Source organism: Netta rufina (genome assembly GCF_964035555.1).
Source record: "Netta rufina genome assembly, chromosome: 1".
NCBI classification, from domain to species: Eukaryota; Metazoa; Chordata; class Aves; order Anseriformes; family Anatidae; genus Netta; species Netta rufina.
The window spans coordinates 110,236,671-110,260,865 of record NC_140123.1 but is presented as its reverse complement, the minus strand read 5'-3'; the positions used below and the strand labels follow the sequence as shown (position 1 = coordinate 110,260,865).

At 52.1% G+C, this 24,195-nt stretch overlaps 1 protein-coding gene across 4 annotated transcripts in view; it reads left to right on the top strand.

Moving 5' to 3' along the window:
- The window catches only part of BCL9 (BCL9 transcription coactivator), a 51,903-nt gene extending 27,907 nt beyond the window's left edge, over positions 1 to 23,996 (top strand). For 2 of the 4 annotated variants that reach the window (XM_084292639.1, XM_084292640.1), the window contains exons 2-9: positions 9,420 to 9,502; positions 12,512 to 12,818; positions 14,357 to 14,673; positions 15,596 to 15,785; positions 16,254 to 16,353; positions 16,790 to 19,019; positions 20,352 to 20,612; positions 21,850 to 23,996. In XM_084292639.1, coding sequence (XP_084148765.1) covers positions 12,766 to 12,818; positions 14,357 to 14,673; positions 15,596 to 15,785; positions 16,254 to 16,353; positions 16,790 to 19,019; positions 20,352 to 20,612; positions 21,850 to 22,967 — 4,269 coding nt within the window. In that variant the 5' untranslated portion in view covers positions 9,420 to 9,502; positions 12,512 to 12,765 and the 3' untranslated portion in view covers positions 22,968 to 23,996. The remainder of the gene's footprint in view (positions 1 to 9,419; positions 9,503 to 12,511; positions 12,819 to 14,356; positions 14,674 to 15,595; positions 15,786 to 16,253; positions 16,354 to 16,789; positions 19,020 to 20,351; positions 20,613 to 21,849) is intronic. The other 2 variants (XM_084292641.1, XM_084292642.1) reach the window with 2 other exon arrangements.
- Positions 23,997 to 24,195: the final 199 nt, after the last annotated feature.

The following is a 24,195-nucleotide window of genomic DNA, read 5'->3' as shown; positions in this document are numbered from 1 at the left end:
AAAGAGGAGCGTGCTTGTTGAGCTGTGGAAAAGTTTCTGCTTCTTCAGGACTGTCTGGTGATGCAGAACATGCAGTGTAAACTGATGGCAGAATATTTAGCGTGGTTGCAATTAAGCAGTGAAACTCATGCTGTGAGAATCATCAGGAGCAAGGATTCAACAAGAGTTAAAAAGGATCAGATGTCTGCAGGGATATGAAGAATATCCAATTATCCTAATCAGCGATAGTAGAAATTTTTTTGGAAGGAGTATTAAGCCCGAGGTCTAAACCTTGATTTTATTGTGCTCTAACAGATGTGCTTCTGTGTTTGGGAAGGAGAGGGAGGGCGTAGCTTGTTTTGCCTGCGTCTTCTGCAAGGGTCTTGCATGAACTTGACTGGGACTGGAGTTTGAGATGTCCCCTTAAACTGCCCGGGCTTCTGCCTCGATCCTAGTGGCCCGTCCTGAAATCCAGTCTGAGATCCTGAGCCGTGGCTGTGGTGCAAAGCGAGCTGCTGCTGCCCGAGTCCGTTTGTGGGTTTTGCTCCTGCTTCTGTGCGTTGTTACCTGCGCCTCGGTGGTTGGATCTCAGCGATTCGGTTTTGATCTACCTTGACAACACTCGCTGAATTTATTTTAAAGGCTGTTACGAAATTGCAGTTTACTCTATCTGCAGAATGAGCGTTATCTCTTTGGGGTGGCTGAACACGCTCCAAGATCCCCCTTTTTTCAGGGAGACTTAAAAGCAGAGACGAGCTTTTCCTTGTTTGCCCTCTGAGGAGGAGCTGGTGGAACGGGGAAGGGAGATGAAAAGTGGCACAGTACGGTGGGCTGTTTGTTTGTTTGCTTGTTTCTAAAGGCTTGGCAGAATCAATGAAATGCTTTTGAAGCAGGAGAATGGCAAGTATGCTTCACATGTGACATAATTTCTTCCAACAAAGCAGGGCTGAGAGGTGCCGGAGTGATGTCCTCTGAGAGTTCACTGAAATTGGGTGCTGTAGCCTTGAAAACAATGCTGATTTTAAGTGCTCCTCAGTGGTGCAATCTGTGGCAAAAAGAGCGCGTGACGTATGCAGTGGTTTAACCGCATCCAGGATCGGGGGAGAGCTCGTCTCTCTCGGTATTCAGGTCAGCGTGCTTGTGATTCGGGCACCGAGAGCACTTGAGCAGTTCCTCTGGGCTGGGCATCTCCGTGCGCACCTTCTGAGCGGAGGGGGAGTGTGGGAACCTGCTCAACCCAGGCAGCTGGAGCCCACGGGGTTTTCTCCAACCAGGTCAGTTGGATCTGGCGGCGAATTTGGGAAGAGAACCCGGGTCTACAAGCAGCAGGCCCTTTTCCAGCTCGCTCAGCTGGGCTCTGCGTGTTGCTAAACCGCCTTCCTCAGGTGCCGTGGTAGCGCTGCTCCTGCGCCTATGAAATGGCAGTGCTTTATCTCCGCACCGATCTGCTGCGCTGTTTGAGGATTGATTAGAAGCGTATTTGCAGTGTAATATAAGCTGTGGCTGTCAAAGCGGAGCGGCCACAGCTTCTGCAACTGGAGCTGTTGCAGCAGGGAGTTGAGGCCATCGTAGGTGCGTGCAGAGGAGCTCTTCTCGCGCTGCTGGGATTGAATTTTTCTGCAGCGTTTTATGCGTATGGATGAGAAGGGAGCAAAGAACTTCAGGCCGAAACGGCTTGACAGCTTGTTAGTGAGGAAACACTCGCTGCTGTCTCAAAAAAAACACCCTTAACCTTCTTGTGGTTGGGGATGGCAAGTTGAAACTGTCAGGCAAATAGCCACCATCCAGAAGAAACGCTTCTGAATGTTCCCGCGAAAGGTAGCTTTGATTTGACAGTTACGAGGCTTTGAAAACAGCGCTCTGTTTATACAGCACGGTAAATAATCTGAGGTACTTTAGGCTTTGCTGTACATGCCCCGCTAACGAGAGAAGTATTAAACGTGTACGTCTTGTGTTGAGTGAGGGAGGATCCTGCAGCAGTTGGGATTGCAGGCGCCCAGTGCTTTTATGAGATCATGTTGAAGTGGCAGAGGAGATAATAGGCCTGATCATGGAATTGCTTAATTTTGTGTCAAAATAAGAATTTTCCATGCGGTGTTTTGAGATCTTTTAGGTGACCTCGCGTTAGTTATCAAATGTCAGTTTTTCATCCCAGTGGCTTTGATACGATCATGTAGCATCCTGGAGTGCCGTGTACGCGCAGTCTTTGCTTGCTAGAGGTCTTTGAAGTGATTTCCTCCTCAGAAGAGTCAGTGCTCTGCTGACGATCCGACGTTTAGCAGCTAGGAAACCAGCTCACAGACACACAGCGCCAGGTCACCAAAGGCTGTGCCACCTGTGAGGCGCCTATCGTGGGCACAGCGGCACAGAAACGAGAGGCTGAGCGCAGCCAGCAGTAAGCTGCACACGAGGGCTGGAGCATTTCTTCACTGCTGCCACAGGCACTCATGTTTTGCCTTGCCGACCTCCCAGAGTAGAGAGCCTGGCGTCAGAGAGCTGCAGCAGGGAGCAGGGCAGGGGGCAGCTGGTGGCGACGGTCCTGGGTGAGAAGTGGCACTGGCAGGCAGTGCCACGGGGTGCTGACGCTTAGGGGAGCTGCAACAAGCTGCTCGTTTGGCTGAGCGAGAGGCTGGGTGCCTGTTCGGCGAGGGGTAGGTGGAGGAAGCTGTGGGGTTGCCCCCAGCAGTTCTGGACCTGGCATGTGGTGCCCCTCACAGCGTGCTGTGGGGTTAGGGCTCGCCGTAGCACTGGGCTTTCCGTGGGTCTGTCCGGTGCGGTCCCGTCCTGGCCCTGTTGAGCTTATGAAATCTGACAAGATTGCAGCCTGGGGTGTTTTGCCTGAGGACTGTTTGATACCTTTCATTCTGGAAGCCTCGTGAGGGGATGCCGAAAGGAAAAGAGAAGAAAAAAGAGAAGAAAAAGAAGGAAAAGAGAAGAAAAGTGCTTCTCCTTTTTCTCAGTTTTCCTCATGCTGAACTTTCTCCCAAGTCTTCTACTTAAGCAACATGGCGTTACTATATATTGAAGAGCAAACTGGGGTCTCTTCAGCCCTGTCTTCCTATCCACTGTGTCCTGTTTGTTCCCCCCACTGCTTCCACAGGTTAGTTTGTGAAGAACGAGCTCCTGACAAGCTTTATACGGGCTTCTTTTACCTGTGGTTGTTGTTCATGCTGATGTCACTATTGAAATTTTTGAAAAAGTAAACCCAGAGGAGCAAGAGAAAGGAGATTGCCTCTGGCCCTGAACATGTTACCTGCTTCCCTAAAAAACAGAAGAAATTTTGACAGGAGGCAAAGCTATGAAGTGGGCCGGTCGGAAGCTCTAGCGTTATCCGCTGGACTCCTGCACGTAATGTTGACTGGTGCTGGGTCTGTTAACTGCTAACACGATGTAGAAAGCCGCAGAAGCCTGTCATATATTAGGGAAATAATGTTAAAACATTTCTTGAGAAATCCCTGATTGCTAAAAGCTTTTGATCTTTGCTGGCGCTCACAGTAGTGGGAACTCCAGAGCAGCCAGGCTGCTGCTAAGGTAAGTTACGCTCCACATAAAGTGCTAAAAGCCCTGGCCATGAAGTACACCCGCTGCTCCTGGTGTCCCTAACGTAGGGGGAGCTGAGCTGGAAGACACTGAGGCCAAGCTGATGCTAGCGGGATGTCACGACACAACACGGCGACGTGACAGCAGCCTGGCCGACCTGCAGCTGCAAATACCCCTCATGTTGGTGTAGCTGAATTGGTGTTAGCAGCAGCAGGAATCGGTCAGCCTCTACAGAAGCAGGTAGCTGTAGCTTAGGCTTCGGTGCGTGCTTTTTTGGTTTGGTTTGTTCCCCCAAAAACTGGCTTCTGGAACTGTGTCAGAATATGCCAAGAGACTGTTCTGGTCCTATGTGTATCAAGTAGTTCAGTTTTATACATAGCAGAGGAGAAGTTGAAAGGGTCTCCAGGTGTCTGTGGACAACTCGAATCTGCTCACGAGTGTCCACAAGTGTCTGTCTCCTCTGCTAATTTGTGCAAGGAGTTGTGGAAAGAGTTGTATGAAACCAGTAACTGCCTAGGAAAGGCCATCATCCTCTTTGTACTAATGACACACTGAAGTACTGTTAGGGCACCAAAAATAAAGTTCAGTGGACTCACAGTAGTCTTCCAGACACAAAGTGTTTGCAGTGTTACAACTTGTAAAATTATGGTTACAAGTGTAGTGGGCCACATGTCTGTTGCAACAGAGTATTTTAGAATGATATTGTAATACCCCGTGAGTAACTACTTAAACAGCCTTTACATCCCTGCTGCTGTTGGTTATCCTTCTGCTTGTCAGACGGAGGAGGGAAGTGAACAGTCAGAGGAGATCACACTGTATGAGGGCACGGGGTGGTTGTGTTGGGAGTGTCATGAAACACTTGATTCTCTGAGCCTTTGTGTCTCTCATCCTTTGTCACTGATTGTTTTGACTGCACTTTTTTAAGAGTGGAGAAGGGAAGGTAGGACTTGCCCAGAGAAGCTGTGGCTGCCCCATCCCTGGAGGTGCTCAAGGCCAGGCTGGATGGGGCTTTGGGCAGCCTGGTCTGGCGGGAGGTGTCCCTGCCCATGGCAGGGGAGTGGAACTGGGGGGGCTTTAAGGGCCCTTCCAACCCAAACTATCCTATGGTTCTGTGACTTTCTGTGGCTGTCCCTGTTCTGAGTGGAGTTCAGGAGAGTCTGGTTATTTGAAAAATGTTCATGAGTGTGGTGGTCAGAGTTAGGGGGGAAAGTGTGGGAGGAAGAGTGTGAGTGCTGTTTTACCCAAAGTATGCGGGCACAGACACAGGCCCAGAAGAGTTGGATTTGTGTGACCACAGACACCACGTTCACATGGAGGTGGTTAGGTGTGTTCTTGTAATTTCAGGGATGTTCATCCCATGGTCCTAAATTCTTACATTAATCTGAGCTACTCAAAGGAACCTCTTTTCCTTGTAATGGCATAGTCTCGTGCCTGCATTTTCTGTGTCAGTGCTGTAAATTTTCCATGTACATTAAGTGTGTTTATCTTTGCTGAGCCCCTTTCTGTATGCATGGAGTTAGTTCTGGGCAATAACCTGCCTGTGTTTTAGCAGGTAGTGGCGTGGTGGACGCACACTATGTGTATGAGGAAAGATTTCATCAGGCACTTAGTTGCAGTGAGCCTGGTGAAGATTGTTTGGGTCCCACATTCATGTAGTGAAATGAATTTAGGTGGCAAGTTTGGGATTCTTCTTTTGATTGAGAGTTGCTGCCAGCAGATTATCAGCAAAGCAGTAAGGCTAGGGAAACTTCTCTGACTTGTGCCTAAGGAGTTTCTTAAGGCTTTGGGAAGGCATGAGAACCTAGTGTATGGCATCTTTTTTATAGCCAGACATAAACACGGCAAAGTCTCTGCTGTTTCAGGGTAAGTGCTGGCCATCTAGAAACTGGTGGCTGGCTGTGTGTTGCTGTCCAGTCAGCCTTGTATTAGCAAGGTGGCTCAGTGATTCTGAACATCTTGAGTTGGAAGGGAGCCACAAGCACCATCGAGTCCAACTCCTGGCTCCACACAGGACCACCCCAAAATCAGACCCTATGCCTGAGAGCGTTGTCCAAACCCTTGTACTCCAGCAGGCTCAGTGCTGTGACCACTGCCCTGGGGAGCCTGTCCCAGTGCCCAACCATGCTCAGGGTGCAGAACCTTTCCCTAACCCCCAGCCTGACCCTCCCCTTTCCCAGCCCCGTGCCATGCTGAGAAATTGATTTTTGCCTTTCTGGCAGGAGGAGCACATCAGCACGGCAGCTGGAAGGCTTTGGAGCGATGATGGTGTAGTTTGATTAGAGGAAGAGGCTCGCAAGCTCTGCTATTGAAAAAGCCAGGGCAGTAACTGGTCAGGCCAGCTGCTGATTGCTTGCTTGGATGGGTGGTGTTATGCTGGGTCCACATGATGTGTATTGATCCTGTGTCTTCAGCCCCAGGGGTTCTTTAGGTATCCAGTGTGTTTTCTGCCTATGTTTAAGAAAAAGTGCAGAGGGAGCAGGCAGGGGAACAACAGCAGTGTATTTGAACAACCAGCTTGAGCCTGTCCACGCCTGTACCACCAATCGCTGCTGCCTCCTTTATTGCAGCACCGGTGAGCGTGTGGCCACTGGGTGGCTGAAAAGTAATCCTCTCTTTTCCAGAGGCAGTTTTCAGCCTGGTCACAAGTGCTCATGGTGGCTGGAAGGGAAAGGCTTGGATGGCCTTAGGTTGGTGGCAGTTGGGTTCCTGGGTCAGGCACGCGCTGGGCCTGCGGAAGGTAAGGCAGCATTTTGACAAACCCCTCTGAATGCTGGTGGGTTCACCACGAGTTGTGTTACAGGCACGTGCTTTACACTTTCCTGGGAGAGGATGAGGAGAACAGCCTTTGCTAGGAGGTAGGGGGCAGATGTAAGGGTGTAGTTACAAGCCCTGCGTGTGGGCCATAGCTGGGAACTGGGGCTGGTTCAAGGGAATGAAGATTGCCCCATGTCCCCATCTCCCCCAGCGTCACGGGGAGATGTGCGTGGTGTCGGAATACTCACGTCAACGTACACAGTCGCTTACACATGATCTTAAAGGCCTCTGACTGCTCAATAAAAGCGTTGAATAACACTTCCCGCGTCCTCCTTGTTTCCTGGTTGCACTCTTATCGATGAGGTGTGTGACCAAGCACCTTGTTAAGCAGCCGCTTATTAAAAAGTAACGCGTGCTGCTCGGCTGCAGCTGTGCAGCAAGGCAAAACTGGTCCAAGCTGCACGGGGCGAGCCCCTGCGGTAGCTCTGCGGCTGTCCCGGCTGCAGCGGGGTCACCCCCTGCCAGTGCTGCTGTTCTCCCTCACAAGCGGTCGAAGGAGGGTCGGGGAGATGGGACAGGCCCTTCCCAGCACAGTTGTGCTGAGGGAGCACGCCGGTTGATTCACCGCCTCAGCCCACAACCCACTCACACGGGGAGCCCGCTGCTCCTGTTTGTGCCCTGCTGCCGGCACCACCGCTCTCCGTCCCTCCTGCAGCCGCTGCTCGGGGTCTCTCTCCACCCGCTCCCTCCTCTACTCCTCACCCCACTGCCGCAGCGCCGATTCAGGGTGCTGGCTCTCCTCGCCTTCAGAGTCACCGCCTGCTGTCTGTAGCAGCACATCTCGAGGCTTTTTTCTTTCTCCCTGCTGATGTTGGGCTCTTGCCACCCTCGGTCCGGCACAGACCGACAGTCTTGGAAAGGCTGTGGGGGGAAAAAAGAAGTATGCTCTTTCTTGTACCCCAAGAAAGAGGTTTCTTGCCTTTAGTGCTTTGTGTCGCAGTAAGGCCAGAAGTTGGATACTTTTATCTACTTGGTCTGCCTTTATTTCATCTCTCCACATTCTCCTCCTCAAAGAGGGAGAAAAGACTGAAGCGAGTCAGTGCTAACTATGGCTGCTCCTGCTGAAGCAGCCCTAATGCTGTGCGCCTCCGTGTACCCGGCCACTTGTCACTGCCAAGCAGTGCGAGCTCCGCTTCTGTGGTGCAAGGGCATGGAGAGGGAATAAGCTAGTTTGGGTGGGCTTTTTTTATTTTTTTTGACTTGTTTGCATCACAGCAATAGGGTGGCTAGTTATAGGAGATGGCTCATGAGCAAGTTGCCAGTGGGTAAGCTCAGCTGAGCGTGTATCGGTAGCTGCCTGTGTGCTGTGGGCCAAGACTGTGCGGGAGCAGCAAAGATGGAATAACATCGTGATAGCCGGGTCTGGGCCGCCACAGCAGTGCCTTGTGTCTGGTTGTGTCCCTCCTGTGGTCCATGTTTTTTTTTTAAGGCCATCTTTCCCCAGTGCTTTGCCAACTGGACCTGACCATTCCCTCCGATGGGTTCTCCCCACCGCGCTGTGTGCTGGTGGTGGTGTTCGCCCTCCCAAGGGAGCAGGCGAGTCTGTCGCTGCCCGGCACAGGCACGCCAGTCTTGGCAGTGACATGGCACAGCCGATGTCATTTCGGTGGGTGGGGTGGGGGAAAGGGGAGAGGAGCTTGGCTGGGGAATCGGGCGCGGGGCTGATGGGGCCGCTGCGGGAGGTTGTGCCAGCTGAAGCAGCTTGTTGCGATGGGCGTTTGTTCCAGCTCGGGCTGCAGGTGTGACCTGGCTAGATAAGGACGGTCTATCACGATGAGTTCATTGTTTGATTTGGCTGGACTGGGTGGGGAACGGAGCTCCATTGTTTGGGCCTGGCTTTGTAGTTTGGTTTTGTTGAGGCGGATTACGCGGCGAGGTATTGCCCCACTGGTAAGGTGAAGCTGCAGGAGATAACAGTTGGAGAACATCGGAGGGAAGAGAATACGCAGAGGGTTTCACAACGCGTAGCTAATTGAGCCTCACAGCAGCTCCTGCCTCCCTGCTGGAGGGATCTGGTCAGCAGCAGGCACGGAGGCTGCACGGAAAGCCCCTGGCAGCGCTTGGGGAGCCATCCTCACAGTGTAAACAGCTGAGCGCTCGGGGACCGCGCTGGCCCCGACAGCCTGGATGCTGCCTGGGCTCTGGCTGCTCTCACAGCCTCACCAGTTTTCAGTGGATGAGGTAGAAGAAGCTGGCAGGTAGCTGCTCTCTCTTTCTCTCCTGACCTCAGATTTACCGCTGAGCCGTGCCTCAGTCTGCCTTTCCTGCTATTGCTAAGTTTTCAGGTGCTTGTGTCTTTCTTTTAAGATGTGACCGAAAGTTTTTGATGCAGGGCTGTCTCCAGTACTGAAAGTGTGGCTGATCCACTCATGGGCTACAAACTATTTTGGCCTTACAGGGAATAACTGTAGGATAAGGGGTCCTACTCACATCTGCAGCTCTCTCGTGAGCAAGCTTGCAGGCTGTCTCACACAAGGTTTGCAGTTGGATTCCTTTCTCCCCGTAGCGTAGCACAGTGACATGCAGTAGGGGCCGACAGAACAGCAAGGAGCCCGTCTTCCTTCCAAAAGCTGCCTGGTTTTCCCCTAGATGCCACTGAGCAATTGCCTGGCTTTACCTGACGCTTGATGTTTTTATTTATAGCTTGTCTGGCTGTGGAGGAGGTTGTGTGTGGAGCACAGGGGTTTGGCAGATGTTGCTGGGCTCACAGCGAGGGGAAGGCGAGCCTTTGAAGAGGCATGGGCGCAGGGAAGGGGAGGTTGCTCGGGTGAGCTTCGTGCCAGCTTCTCAGAGCACAGATGAGCTCATGGGAATCCAGCAAGCTCAAATGTGGGAGTGCTAAAGCAGGTCTGAGCTACTTCCCCTCCGCACCTCCTCGCGCTGCCGACATCTTCAGACTGTTCTGGCCTGATGCTGGCGTTTTTGCTGCTGGTGAACCTGGCCAGCCTAGGCAGAGGCTCCCTCCTGCCAGTGCTTCAGAACGAATTTTGTCTCCTCTGCTCGCTCCTGGGGCTAGGAAGGAGGGGCGGCAGCTGGCTGGGCTGTGGTTCCTGCTGCTGAAGCTCTGCTTCTCTCCTTTTTTTCAGGTGATCATTGCTTGTGAGAGGAGTGGTTCGCACCTCATGGCCTCCACAATGAGTACTGCTGTGTCGTGACGCCAGGGGTCTCGGTAAGCTACTTGACGGGAAGGGGAGGGCCTGTCATGTCTCCATGAATGTGGGTCCCTCTCTCTTGTCTCTGAAACTGATGTTTAAAGCCATTCTGTGCCATCCAAACTGGGAGCAGCCACCGAGTTGGGTGAGGCTACTTTTCACCTGTTCTCACCTCCTCCTTTGAGCTTGCAGTGGCACTGATGTGGTTGCATCATCAACCAGATCAAGGGGACTGATCCAGCTGAACAGAGATTTCTCCTGTTTTCCTTGGGTTGGTTCCCGCTTGGATCTTCCCCTGATCTGGTCAGGAGAGGGATGGTGAGAATGAGCAGATTGCTGAACCACCCCTCTTTCTTTTCTCCTGTGTACCTTCAAGCAACCCTGCAAACACGGCCCCAGAGTCAGCTTGCCGAAATGCTTTGGGAAGTGGCTTGACCATTCACCGTCAACGAACCTCCCTCTAATTTCAACCCAATGATAAGGGCTTTGCTTTGGCAGGCAGGCTTCAGCTGCAAAAATACATTTCTCTGGAGATTTTCCATTATTGAACCCCAGATTTCCAGACAGACATACGTTAGAAGTGCATTTAGAAAAATCATGAGGCATCCCATTTCACATTATAAAAGACGGTGTGTTCCCAGTGTGCAGAAATGAGAAGCAGAGGAAGGTGAGTTGCTGTTCTTCCGATATATCCAATGAATATATTGATGTATCCTTTATAGCTCTCTCTGTTAAGAAGAAATTTAAACTGAGATTGGAAAACAGAGTTCCCTTGCAGAACGTATCAATTCCAGCAGCTGGAAGATACGTGTATATATAGCATAAAATGCATGGCTAAAAAATGGGAGGTTTTTTAATTTGCTCTGTGAAGTACTTGGAAGTTTGGTGCTGTCGGAAGTCCCGTGCAGAGGGCGTGATCTCGGTTCTGTTCTTCATGTTTTCCCACGGCACTGTGCAGGACTGGGTGTCTGAGACAATTCTCATCTAGTAATTTGTGAAAGGTAGCATGATAAGGCATAAATAGCAAAAGTGGAAAAGCAGAGGAAGGAACAAGTAGAATACTGGAGTCCGTCACACAGGCGCCCACGCAGTGCTTTTAGCATTGAGCTCCACTCTTTAATGCTATTGTTCCTGTTCTCTGTTACCTGAAATTCACTCTGTTTTCAGTCACGCCTTCACCTGAAGTGAGGATTCTCTAGTCTCCCTGAGTTACACTGATTTTTACTGATGCCTGAGTCTGTTTTGAAAAGTGTTGTAATTCAGTGCAGTCGATAATGTTACAGTTTTGTTGTCGAACAGACAGAGGAGTTGAATTTGCATGGAACGTTGGGACAATTTAGATGTTTAGGAAAATGTTCTTTTTTGTCCTCAATGTGTCTGTGCAGCACACAGCCTGATAGTGGTAACAATAGGAACCCAACATTGTTCTCGGAATCAATGGGATAACCAGCTCACAGCTCCAGCGAGATGTAGGGATCCTGTGGAGCGTGTGGCTGGGACTGGGGTTCACCTGATTGTGCCGAGTAAGAGGCAGGACAAATGAGGCTGGTACTGCAGAAACATTCCCCTCGTTAATGGGGTTGTGCAGCGCAGTGGAGGTGAGCATATGGAGCAGGATATTCCTCTGGCTTGCTGAGGAGGTACATGGTAGAGAGGAGGTGATGTTTGGGAGGTGGTACGCTTCATAGAAGGGCTACAGAGGAAGGACTGTGGGGTGCTATCCTGTTAAAGTGCAGTGATACAAAGTCACTAAAATATGTAATGGCACCACAGCCTCACAATGAGATCCTTTTGGGGAACCAGAGAACCAGCTGCTCGATAATGCAGGTTACTGAGAACTCTCCTTGGCCAGAGGTGGTCATAAAGTACACGAGTTTCTTAGTCCTCCGGTGTCAACACATAAGCAAAGCGCTTTTTCCTTTTTACAAACAATCCAAACAGTTGTCTATCCATAATATTCAAGGCGCTCCCAGTCCGATGAGATTTATTTTGTTTCATTTGATACAGACAGGAAGAAACTGCTTCTTCGGTGCTGAGGAGGAATACCAGGAATATTTACATTTGAATAATATTTAACTAGCATTGCTTAATACATTAACAATAAATCTTGGTTAGATTCTAAATTAAGTGGATTTGCATCTGAGTAGATGAGATGAGCAGAAGAGATTCTGTTGAAACATAAACAAGACAGAAATTTGTTCCAAAATAATTTAGCCCAAAGGACATAAACAGTAATGTTCAATAGTTTCTTCCCCCAGAAACACTTGTAAGTGTCGTGTTGCCTGCATCACGCATATTTGTTTATTAGCAAGAAGCTGAAAAAAATGCTTATTTTGTTGTGTGTGTTTTTTTATTATTCTTATTTTTTTTAAGGTCTTGATAGTTTGTACAGTGTTGCTGAGCAAATTTAGAGGGGCAGCTCTCTAGCGATCTCTTGGCCTTTCTAATAGAAATAATGACTGACTAACCTCTCTGGTATTTACAGAGTAATCACAGCATAGCTGGTTGCTTACAGGTGGTCAGGAAGGCATTTTATTTTATTTTCCTCCCTCTGTGCAACTCTTAGCACACATCAATGAACTTATGTCTGGTTATATTGGACCAAGGAGACAGAAAAGATTTGAGCAGAGTTTATGTTCTTAGGAAATATCAGATTATGGCCGTTCACGGGGGAATTCTGGATAGCTAAGTCATGTGGGGGATTTGTCATTTTGGCTTCCTGCTGACTTGCTGGGAGGTGTCTTCAAGCTGAGCACAGACACGGAATCAAAGCTTCCAGGTATGAGAAGCTTCCCCGCGTGATTTGAGTGGCTGAAGGGAAGCTTGGCCTCGCCGCCTGTAAACCGAGCGGCCAGCCGGGGCTGCCTCTGCTTTGAAATACGCAGCTGTGCGGAGCCATCTGAGAGCTCTTCTCCTGCGTCTTCGCAGTGACGGGCAAGGACTGCCATGTGCTGCTTCGCAGACGCGTCTGCTCGCAGAGTTCCTCACCAGATTTCTCTTCTCTTCTTGTGGGCTGGTTTTAACAGTGTGCCCTGGAGATGCGAGACTTCCCCTGGGCAGCAGGAGGCACGCGTCTAGAGAATGCTGGAGCTGCAGGAGGGAAGCGCCCCGTGCAAATCCAGAGAGGAGCAAAGAGAAAAAAGGCAAGCAGACAGACAGCGCTGAGAGAAGCGGGTGGCAGGAACTGCTTCAGAGCTGCCTCTGGTGGCACAGTCCCCAGAGGAACTTGACGAGAGCCCATCTGCCTGCGTGTGAGACTGTGAGCTCAGGATTTCTGTCAATGCATTCCAGTAACCCCAAAGTGAGGAACTCCCCGTCAGGCAACACACAGAGGTAAGGAAAAGAGCCAGCAGCGCGTGGTGCTGCCCCTGCTCTGCTGCGGTGCGAGCCGAGGACAGGTGCATGCGACTTACCGAGCTTCCTCTGCGCTCCTGTCGGGTGTGCTGGGTACCTGGGCGCTGGCTGCACGGTGTGGATGAGCCCCCACGTTCGTTAGGTTCGGGGTGAGCTGAAAGAGCTCTTAACCTGTGGGGTTTGGCCTCTCCGTTCCTCCTGCCCTCCTCCCTTCCACCAGGTGTCTAAGTAGGTTGGAGGAGAGCGAACGTGCCGTTTCTATCCGTTTGTGCTCTTCCCCTCAACCCCTTCTAATTATCTGTTTCCCCGAGGGGTAGTTGGGCAGCAGAAGGTCTCTGTCTGTACTTCCACACAAAATGCTTCCCTCCCGCTGTGTGCCGAAGCAGCCTGGATCAGCCGTGCCCCGAGATCCTCCGGATCGTTCACCTGCCAGTGCAGCGGGTCAGCATCTCTCCTCCGCTAAGCTGGAAGGGGAAAAATCTGGAAGTAAAAAGCATCCGGGGACTCGCAGTGGTCTGACTGACAGCATTCTCCGGTTCGATTATTTACTCCTAGAGGTCACCGGGAGCTGGGAGTGACTCAGAGGGAATGCCTCTGAGGCAGATGCCTGTCCAAAGGAGGAGCTGGCACGCGCCAGTCCCACAGCGAGGATGCTAGCGAGCACTGCCTGCTGGAAGCAGTGGTGATGGGAAAACAAAATGCAGGAGATCCGGTAGCAATGGAGTAACTGGATGCTGAGGAGGACAGGATGCCTGATGTGTGTGCAAAACCCAGGGGAGCGAAGTATTTTTAGGATGCAATCGGCTGAATGAAGGAGGGGAGGAAAGGATTTTGCATTTCCTTTGGCAAATGCAAGAAGCTTCATCTGCCCCATTTTGCAGGAGCGTGCAGGGAGATGGTATCCTTCCCTTTCCTTCTTCAGAGGCAGGTTGAAGCTGGTTTAATTGTTTTCACGGTCAGAGGTTTGTGTTTTCCTGGCAGCTCGCCCCAACGTATGATGAATGCCGCAGTAATGCTGGGTTTTCCTTGTGCTCCCTGTAGAACTGGATAGGGAGGAGCAGGGGGGGTCTGCTCAGATGGGAGCTGCGCTGTGTGATTTGGGTCCGGGAGAGTGGTGAGGTGAACTTTATTGTGCCGCCTCTGTTTACTCTGAGCTGCGCTTGGTGTGAGGCGCTTCTCTGTGCACATAGAAACCGTTGTCTTTATTGACAGAAGCCCCAGAGGTAGGTCCTCATGTGACAGCAGTTCCTGGGATCTGGCAGGTCCGCAGCCTGCCCTGGTGCCTTCTTGAGCAATGAGATCCCATCTTGGATAATAACCCTTTCAGGGCACGTTCAGAAAAGCACCTGGATGACTCCAAGCTTGCAGGCATTTCTTATTTGTCAGCAATTGTCTTCGCTTGCAGAGGTGGCACTGGTTGTTTCTGCTTTCTCTTCCCACAGGGTTGAATGAATCCATGGAATGATTTGTCACTTTCTTTTCTTTCCTTTTGTTTTTTTTCCTCCCTCTGTCCCCAGTAGCCCCAAATCAAAGCAGGAGGTGATGGTCCGTCCCCCTACAGTGATGTCCCCGTCTGGCAACCCCCAGCTGGATTCCAAATTTTCCAACCAGGGCAAACAAGGGGGCTCCACCAGCCAATCCCAGCCCTCTCCCTGTGACCCCAAAAGTGGAGGTCACCCCCCCAAAGTGCTCCCCGGCCCAGGTGGGAGCATGGGGCTAAAGAATGGGGCTGGAAATGGTGCCAAGGGGAAGGGGAAGAGAGAGAGAAGCATTTCGGCAGACTCCTTTGAACAGAGGGAAGCCGGGACTCCTAATGACGACCCTGAAATCAAAGGTACGTTTGCTAGGGTACGGGCACAAATGCAGGCAATTAGTAGGTGTCCTCTGTGGGATGGAGAAGTGCTAGGCAAGCGTTAGCAAAACGTTTCTTTGCCTCTGGTTCTCTAAGTTCCAGCCAGCGATGTCCAAGGGTCTTGAGGGCAAGCAAAGAGGGGAGGTTGTCGTAGCCGGCATCGGTAAACGCGTCTGTTCTCATCATGTTCAGTGGACGTGCAGGCCTGGCTCTGGTGGGAAAGTTCCTTTGTAACTCTGAAACTCCCCCGGAGGATTTGAAAGTACAAATGCAACCTGTTGGTTTCCTTCTGGCCTTTGGCCTTTCAGGAACTGCTCTGTTGTAACTGGGGTTTTGAACAATACGCAAGCCTGTTTTGTCAACACAGATACATAACCCGGAGCACCCTGGCTGGTAGCACAAGGCAGAGAGTTGGGATTTCTGGGTTCTGTTCCTGGCTCCAATATTGCCCTTGTGAGGCGGTGGGAAAACAGATGAGGTGGGCAGTCGTCCATCTCTCGTTTATTGCCCATTTGCGAGGTCTCCTGGCTAAGGTGGCTGAAGAGGAGGGGGAAAAAGCTGGGTTTGGCCCAGTGTGTTCTCCTTAGATGCAGACACTTGTATATTCGGACGTCTCCGTGTCTAGTTCTCCTGCTATTCTGTGTGACCGTTAGAGAATGCAACGGGATCGGCTCTGGGAGCTGCCCCTTGTCTCCAAATGGGGCAGGCTGAGCTTTCTGCCAGCAGGGCCTGTAGCAGCATGGAGGCACTGGGGGGAGGGTGCGTGGCGTCACGGAAGAATCGCCTTTAGCAGTGTGTGAGGGGGAAGCAGAGGAGAATCTTTGTTTCCAGATATGAACCAGGAATGGTTCCCAAAGAGCTCCCAGGATAGTGATTCCCCTCTTTCCCTCTTTCGCCCTTCCAGACTGCAATTCTGCCGATCACGTGAAGTCCCAGGATTCTCAGCACACCCCACACTCCATGACTCCTTCAAATGCTTCAGCCCCGAGGTCTTCCACACCTTCCCATGGCCTGACTGCTACTTTGGAGCCAGCAAGTGGCCAGAAGACTCCATCCAAAGTGGTTTACGTCTTTTCTACTGAGATGGCCAACAAGTAGGTAGATGCTTGAATGCCTTCAGAAAGCAAGGCTTAGACCTGTGCTCCCTTCTTATGAAATTCTCGTATGCCCTTCCTCCGTCCGGTGTGTTTTTGTAGCAAAAAGGCATTTTTAATTGTTTTGGAGATGCCGAAAGGGCTGGAGTGGGGAACATTGCTGCCTCTTGCCCTCCAAAAAGTGATTATTTAGTCCTCGGAGGTGCAGTTTTGGCAAATGCTGATAAGATACTCGTTTGCAGTCCATGCAGCGAGTACAGCTGGGGTGACTTAAACCAAGACATGACCCCTAAATGGCGATGAGTTTGTAGATGTGAGCATTTTTCTCTTGCTGCTCATCTGGAGTCAAAATACATGTGGTTGAGTCTTTCTCCCTTCTGCCAGCTGAAGGACAAAAGGGAGGATGGTTAGGAAAATTTGGTTCTTAGCTTCACCTGGATATGTGCGTCTGTCTGTCTGTCTTTGCAGGGCTGCAGAAGCCGTGCTGAAGGGACAGGTGGAAACCATCGTGTCCTTTCATATCCAGAACATCTCAAACAGCAAGGCGGAACGAAACACTGTACCCTTGGTAGGGAGTTACCTGCATGTGGGTGGGAAGGGAAATGGTAAATGTGCTTGTGCGTGTGTGATTCAGAGAGAGGGATGGTTGTTTATGCTCTGGGATAAATTGTAGGATGGAAAAGAGAGGGAGAGTTGGCCTAGCCTTCCTCAAATAAATGTCTTGGATTATCCAAAGAGGAGTTTGAGTCTCGCAGTATTTGGGTGGTGTATTTCCAACCCACTGCTCACGCAGAGCCTGCACAGATGCAAGGGGTACCTGCTGTAATGCGTGTGCAAAATCTCTCTTGTATTGCCAAGATGCCGCTCCGTAAAGACTGCGTGGAAGCTACCCTTCCTTGCGGAGCGTGGGCTGGGGGGGTCGGGACAGGGCATTTCATTGGCACCTCTGCTTGTGTGGCACAGCCGTGAGAAGAGGAGTGATGGCGTGTGCCTTTCTCTTTCAGAACCCCCAGATCTCTGCACTTCGGACTGAACCCAAGCCCCTGCCGCAGCCGCAGCCCCCCGCCGCCCAGGACCAGAACCCTCCCCAGAACGCCAAAATGCAGCCGACTCCACCCGTGTCAGCACCGGTGTCCAAACCCACTGGTCCCCCGTGTCCCATAGATCAGGACAGCCCCAGCGTGGAAAGCAAAGTGATGTCGGTGGGCAGCCCCGCCAACTCCACCCCGTTGCAGACGGAAGGATTCGGGCAGAGTTCGACCCCCAACAACCGCGCAGTGAGCCCGGTGTCCCAAGGTAGCAATAGCTCCGCTGCAGACCCCAAAGGTCCTCCCCAGCCGGTGTCTGGTGGGGACCCGTCCAGTCTGGGCGAGAATCCGGACGGGCTGTCGCAGGAGCAGCTGGAGCACCGGGAGCGCTCCTTGCAGACCCTGAGAGACATTCAGCGCATGCTCTTCCCCGACGAGAAGGAGTTTGCGGGAGGGCAGAGCGGGGGGCCGCCCCCCAACTCTGGGGTGCTGGATGGTCCCCAAAAGAAACCCGAAGGGCCGATACAGGCCATGATGGCTCAATCCCAAAGTTTAGGCAAAGGGTCAGGGTCTCGGACAGATGGAGGGGCTCCGTTTGGCCCTCAAGGACACAGGGACATGCCCTTTTCCCCAGACGAAATGGGGCCGCCACCAATGAACTCCCAGTCGGGACCCATCGGCCCCGACCACCTGGACCACATGACTCCCGAGCAGGTGGCCTGGCTCAAGCTGCAGCAGGAGTTTTACGAGGAGAAGAGAAGGAAGCAAGAGCAGGTGGTCGTGCAGCAGTGTTCCCTGCAGGACATGATGGTCCACCAGCACGGGCCTCGCGGCGTCGTGCGAGGCCCTCCCCCCCCCTACCAGATGACCCCAGGGGAAGGCTGGGGGCCCGGGGGTCCCGAGCCCTTCCCCGAGGGCATGAACATGTCCCACTCGCTGCCCCCCAGGGGCATGGCCCCTCATCCCAACATGCCTGGGAGCCAGATGCGCCTGCCCGGTTTCGCGGGAATGATGAACCCTGACATGGAGGGCCCCAACGTCCCAAATCCCGCCTCCCGGCCGGGGCTTTCAGGGGTCAGTTGGCCAGACGACGTGCCAAAAATCCCAGACGGCCGCAACTTCCCTCCCGGCCAGGGCGTCTTCAGCGGCCCCGGCCGAGGGGAGCGGTTCCCCAACCCGCAGGGCCTGCCCGAAGAGATCTATCAGCAGCAGCTGGCCGAGAAGCAGATGGGCCTCCCCCCGGGCCTCAACATGGAGGGCATCCGGCCCGGCATGGAGATCAACAGGATGATTCCCTCCCAGAGACACATGGAGCCCGGGAATAACCCCATCTTCCCGCGCATGCCGGTGGAAGGGCCGATGAGCCCCTCCCGGGGGGACTTCCCCAAAGGAATCCCCCCCCAGATGGGCTCCAGCAGGGAGCTGGAGTTCGGGATGGGCCCCGGCGGCATGAAGGGGGACATGGGCATGAACGTCAGCATGGGCTCCAACCCACCCCTGGTACCTCAGAAGCTGAGGGAGGCGGGAGTCGGGCCGGAAGAGATGATGAAGCTGCGGCCCGGCGTCTCGGAGATGCTCTCCTCCCAGCAGAAGATGGTGCCGTTGCCGTTCGGGGAGCACCCGCAGCAGGAGTATGGCATGGGTCCCAGGCCTTTCCTTCCCATGTCTCAGGGCCCAGGAGTTGGCCTCCGAAATCTCAGAGAACAGATGGGGCCTGACCAAAGGACTAACAACCGGCTCAGCCACATGCCGCCACTACCTCTCAACCCCACCAGTAACCCCAACAGCCTCAACACTGCTCCCCCCGCACAGCGCAGCCTGGGCCGCAAGCCCCTGGATATCTCCGCAGCCGGTCAGGTGCATTCTCCGGGGATCAACCCCCTGAAGTCTCCCACCATGCGCCAGGTGCAGTCTCCCATGATGGGGTCTCCCTCGGGGAACCTCAAGTCCCCCCAGACGCCCTCCCAGCTGGCAGGAATGCTCGCGGGCCCCACTGCCGCAGCTGCCGCTGCCTCCATTAAGTCCCCCCCGGTCTTGGGGTCTGCTGCTGCTTCTCCTGTCCACCTCAAGTCTCCGTCTCTCCCCGCACCTTCTCCGGGATGGACTTCGTCTCCAAAGCCTCCTTTGCAGAGCCCCGGGATTCCCCCGAACCACAAGGCGTCTCTCACCATGTCGTCTCCGGCCATGCTGGGGAACGTGGAGTCGGGTGAGTGCCCCCTCCTCGTCCCAACTCCGTCTTGTGCCCTAGCTGCTGGGGGTGAGGGCTGGTGGCTGGGAGGACAGCGAAGTAACGGGTTGGGTGTAGAGGTACGAAATGCTTTGGAATAAAAAGTTCCGACAAAGACATGCAGAGCGTAGGGGCCAGTCGTGTGTCCAGGTGTGGTTACAGCTTTCCAGGTGTCCCAGCCCAGACGAGGAGATGTGCTAACGTTTGTTTGGGCTTTGAGCGCTTTGGAGAGAGCTGAGCAGCCAGCGGGCGCTGTATGATCCCCCTTTGCTAGCAAACCAGAGCCCTGCTGTGACCTGGGACCTTGGCACGGAGGTCTGAGAGCCCAGCCTGCTCCTGAACAGCTTGGGGCTGTTCACCGTGGGTCTCTCCCCACAGCCAGGCTCCAAGCTCCGGAGCTTTCCGGCCTGGGGAAACCTCTGAGCTGGGAGAGGTTTGCCCACGTTGCCCTCTAGTGCTGCTGCGGGTAACAGGCAGCGCTGGGGGGACGGCGCCTGCCTGCTGAGAGCAGGGGAATCCCAGCAGTGGTGCCGCAGGGAGGCTGACCCCTTGCAGCGCTGAGCAGGGTTGCTGGCCGGGCTGTGCCAGCACTTCAGCATTTTTTCTTCAAATGTGACGTGGAGATCGTGGCTGAAGGACAAAGGAGGCTGGAGGTGCAGTTACCTCTAGTTTGGGGAGAGAAGGATTATGGTAAGCTAGTAAGGGCAGAGAATTCTTCTTTAACTGGATGAAGCAGTAAATACATATATGTAAAAGCAGAAATGAAATTAAAACAAGGAGTTTTGCTTGTAGCTGCTCTGATACAGCTTGTCAGAAATCTGCCCACATGTCTCAGTGTAATATCTGCTCCAGCTTTTCATCGCACCGCACGCATCTTTTGTGTTCGCTTGGTGCTGCTTCAAGAAAAAGGGAAGGGAGTTGCAGTTGACATCTGGTGGGCGCAGGATCAGATATCTGACTGTGTATTTATTTGGATTTTTATGGCTAGACGTAGCACGTATGTGTGTCTTCAGTGCGTGGAAAGTGAACTGTAGGGTTTTCAGACATACCTGGTGGTGTTTTCTGTAGATTTGTACAGGCTCCTGAGAGTTCCAGAAGTGCAGAATCCAGGATAACAAATGTTTACCAAATCTTGACCAACAGGCTTATTTTTCTGGTTACTTTTCACAGGCGTTGGCTGTATGAGTCAGATGGTCCCTTGTAATAAAAGGGTTTTAAAGTTTTTGAGATCTCCTAGGAGAAGAGGGTGTGATTTAAGGAAAAAAACGGTGAAAAAAATAAATAATTTCTCCTTCTTTTTCCCCCTCCAAGGTGGTCCACCTCCTTCCACAGTCAGCCAGTCTGCTCCTGCGACTCTCCCTGGAAATCTTCCCTCTAGCAGCCCTTACACAATGCCTCCGGAGCCAACCCTCTCCCAGAACCCTCTGTCCATCATGATGTCCAGGATGTCCAAATTTGCCATGCCCAGCTCAACACCGCTCTATCATGATGCCATCAAAACTGTGGCCAGCTCAGATGATGACTCCCCTCCAGCACGCTCCCCAAATTTGCCACCTATGAACAGTGTACCAGGTAAGAAACTCAAGGCAATGTAAGCCCAAGCTTTCGGGCAGTACAGTGAGAGTGATTGGTGTGGAAGCTTCATCAGATGAAGGTGGTGAGAGGGGAAACATTAAAGGATATATAGTCATGGGGTGTTTTATGTATGGGAGAGATTCCCACTCTTATTGCACAAGCGGGATAACTGGTGTGAGTGAAGGCTGTTCATGGGGATAATCATCAAACCTACAATGTGTTACCTAGAAGAAACCATTCTTCCCTTGTTTTCAGACAGTGTCATAGAAGCACCACGAGGTTTCCTTTTTTTATTGACACTGAATCATCTGGTCTTTTCTTCTCCACTATTTTTGTGTGTTGCCTTTCTTACAGAAGAATGTTAGCAGACTTTCTCAAAATGTACATTTTCTGGTAAAGGGAGTAGTGTGTAAAGACAGGTGACCTCAACTGGGATTGAGGCAAACTGTCGTGGTTTCTACTTCAGAAAGTGGGAGGAAAGGCAAAATAAAATGCTGTTCTTTAGGGCTCTCTCACAGAAAAGCGTGCTCATACGATAAATCCAGTTTCTGCTGACAGTTTAACGTTGATGGGTAGACCTGTATTTAATATAAAAGTAGGCTGTAGGCCCTCCGCCCGGTTGAATTAATAGTGGCAAGAGGGGATGACTGGATGTTTGAAGAGAGCAGCAACTGGTAATGAATTCTTGATGAGTTTACCTGTAGCTTCGCTATCTGTTTCGCACACTAATGATAAGAGTTGCTGAATATACCTGGGAAAGCTGACTAATTGAGTAAGTTGGATGCTAGCTCGTTAACCTCGCCAATCGCCACCGCCTAGGCTTATCAGCGTTACCTGATTCATCGCTTCTTAGGTTTTGAAAGGAGATTCAGTCACCTCCCGGTGGACAAGTGTCCATGTGCTGATAATCTGCCACAGACTTGTTTGTCACTGACTGCCACGTCTAGACTGCCAGGAAAGTAGCAAAGGTATGAGCTGGGCTGAGATCCTGAGAGCAGGCTTTAGGCCCTTTTTGCTAGAGCAGTGACGAGCTTAGGGAGGCTGCTGTGCAGGTGGCATCAGCTTTCTGGTTCAAATGGCGCTCTCCAGAGCCACTACTGTTGCTGTCTTTTACTAGCAGTAATTGAATTAATTTTTTTGTGGATGTGGTAACCTTGCAGAAAGCTCTCTGCTGTTTTCCTTGTTTGCTTATGCTTAGCCGTTACCTAAATCCGATTCCTTGTCTCTTCCCTAGGAATGGGCATTAATTCTCAGAATCCTCGAATTTCAGGTCCAAACCCAGTGGGTCCAATGCCAACCCTTAGCCCAATGGGAATGACCCAGCCTCTTTCCCACAACAACCAGATGCCCTCTCCAAATGCTATGGGACCCAATATACCTCCTCACGGGGTCCCCGTGGGACCCGGCCTGATGTCACACAACCCGATGATGGGGCACGGTTCCCAAGAGTCTCCAATGGTACCTCAAGGACGCCTGGGCTTCCCACAGGGGTTCCCTCCCGTACAGTCCCCTCCACAGCAGGTGCCATTTCCCCACAACGGGCCGAGCGGCGGGCAAGGCAACTTCCCGGCGGGAATGGGCTTCCACGGAGAAGGACCTCTGGGGCGTCCTACCAACCTGCCCCAAAGCTCGACAGATCCAGCACTTTGCAAGACTGGAGGCCCTGGCGGTCCGGACTCCTTCACTGTTCTTGGAAACAACATGCCTTCGGTTTTCACCGATCCGGAGCTGCAGGAGGTGATCCGTCCCGGAGCCACGGGAATACCCGAGTTCGACCTCTCCCGGATTATCCCGTCAGAGAAGCCGAGCCAGACACTACAGTATTTCCCTCGCGGGGAGGTGCCGGGCCGCAAGCAACCGCAGGGGCCCGGGCCCGGCTTCTCCCACATGCAGGGGATGATCGGAGAGCAGACCCCGCGGATGGGACTAACGTTGCCTGGCATGGGGGGCCCCGGGCCGGTGGGGACTCCGGATATCCCTCTCGGGACGGCCCCGTCCATGCCGGGCCACAACCCGATGAGACCGCCGGCCTTCCTGCAGCAGGGCATGATGGGGCCGCACCACCGCATGATGGCACCAGCACAGACGGCGATGCCCGGGCAGCCCGCGCTCATGAGCAACCCCGTGGCCGCCGTGGGCATGATCCCGGGCAAGGACCGAGCCCCCGCGGGGCTGTACAGCCACCCGGGCCCCGTCGGGTCGCCCGGCATGATGATGTCAATGCAGGGCATGATGGGACCCCAACAGAACATCATGATTCCCCCCCAGATGAGGCCCCGAGGCATGGCTGCTGACGTGGGCATGGGAGGATTTAGCCAAGGCCCTGGGAACCCAGGGAACATGATGTTTTAAGCTGCTACCGTAAGACTGGATGTTCTGATCCTTGTGAAGATGAGATTCCGAGTCCTGAGGGCTTTTTTGGGAGCTTCAGGAGTACAGTTTGGCCATGCAATAGGTGAAAAGAGACCAGAGGACGCTTTGGGAAATCTCGAATGTATGGAATTACCTGAAAAAAAAAAATTATTCATTTTAACAGGTTGTTTTTTTTTAAGATTTATTTTTTAAAAATTATTTTTGTGGACTTGGGTATCCCGTGATGGCACCTGCTTTGAGAATCTGTAGCTGTATTTTGAGAATTGCCATTTGTCACAAGTTGCACCATTCTCTGTATGTTTACGTCCTTCGGACTGGCTTCTCCCAGGACTCTCGGTTATTTTTGGGGTTTTTTGTGTACTGTACTATATTGTAAAAGGGATTTTAGCAGAGACTTTAGTCTTTGGGGTGAGAGGAGAATGGGATTCTAGGCTGTTTACTTTAGGTGGAGAATCCATCTTCAGAACTTCGGACTATTTTCCTTCAACTCCAATGTATAGAAAAACCAAACTACGACCTCAGAGCAGAGTATTAATGAAAAGCACAAAAAGGAACTTAAGTTCAGTGAGGGGAATCTTTTAAAAGAAATAAATAATAAGTTAAGGACATATTTTTCAAATTATGGCGTGCTGTCCAGCACCTTCTGTCTCTCCCTCCCACTCTTTATTAAATAGGCTTCTCTCTCTCTCCGTCCCCCTTCTGTCTCCTCCTATGGCAGCTGCAATACATTGTGTTATTTTGGGGGGTAAACCTAGGAGCGCCTCTCCTCCTGTGGGGACTCTTCCCACTTTTAGGAAGGGGCTGGACTTGGACACTGTTACATTCTACAGTAGTCTCTCTCACTGTTTCCTATTCTCCTTTTCTTAGAAACCCCAAGTGATTTTATTAATGTGGGAGTGGAACAGACACTAAAAGTTATCCAGGATTTTTTTTGTGGTTATTTTTTTTTTCCTCCCCAGCGTAAAACGTTCTGTGTAACCTCCATTAAATTTGGTACAAAACCACTCGCCAGGGCTGTGGTGTCAGAAAAATAAAATATATTGTTTCTTACAAAGATGAACTGTCTTCTTTATCCAATGCAGCTGTTTTCCTAAGTGCATCAGATGGCTGGCCAGATGACTCTTTGCTCCCGGAGATGATCACAGGCAGTCTAGAGGCCAGGTGGGGCAAGCTCCAGCAGCTCATAAAAATTGGCTCTGGAGGCAAC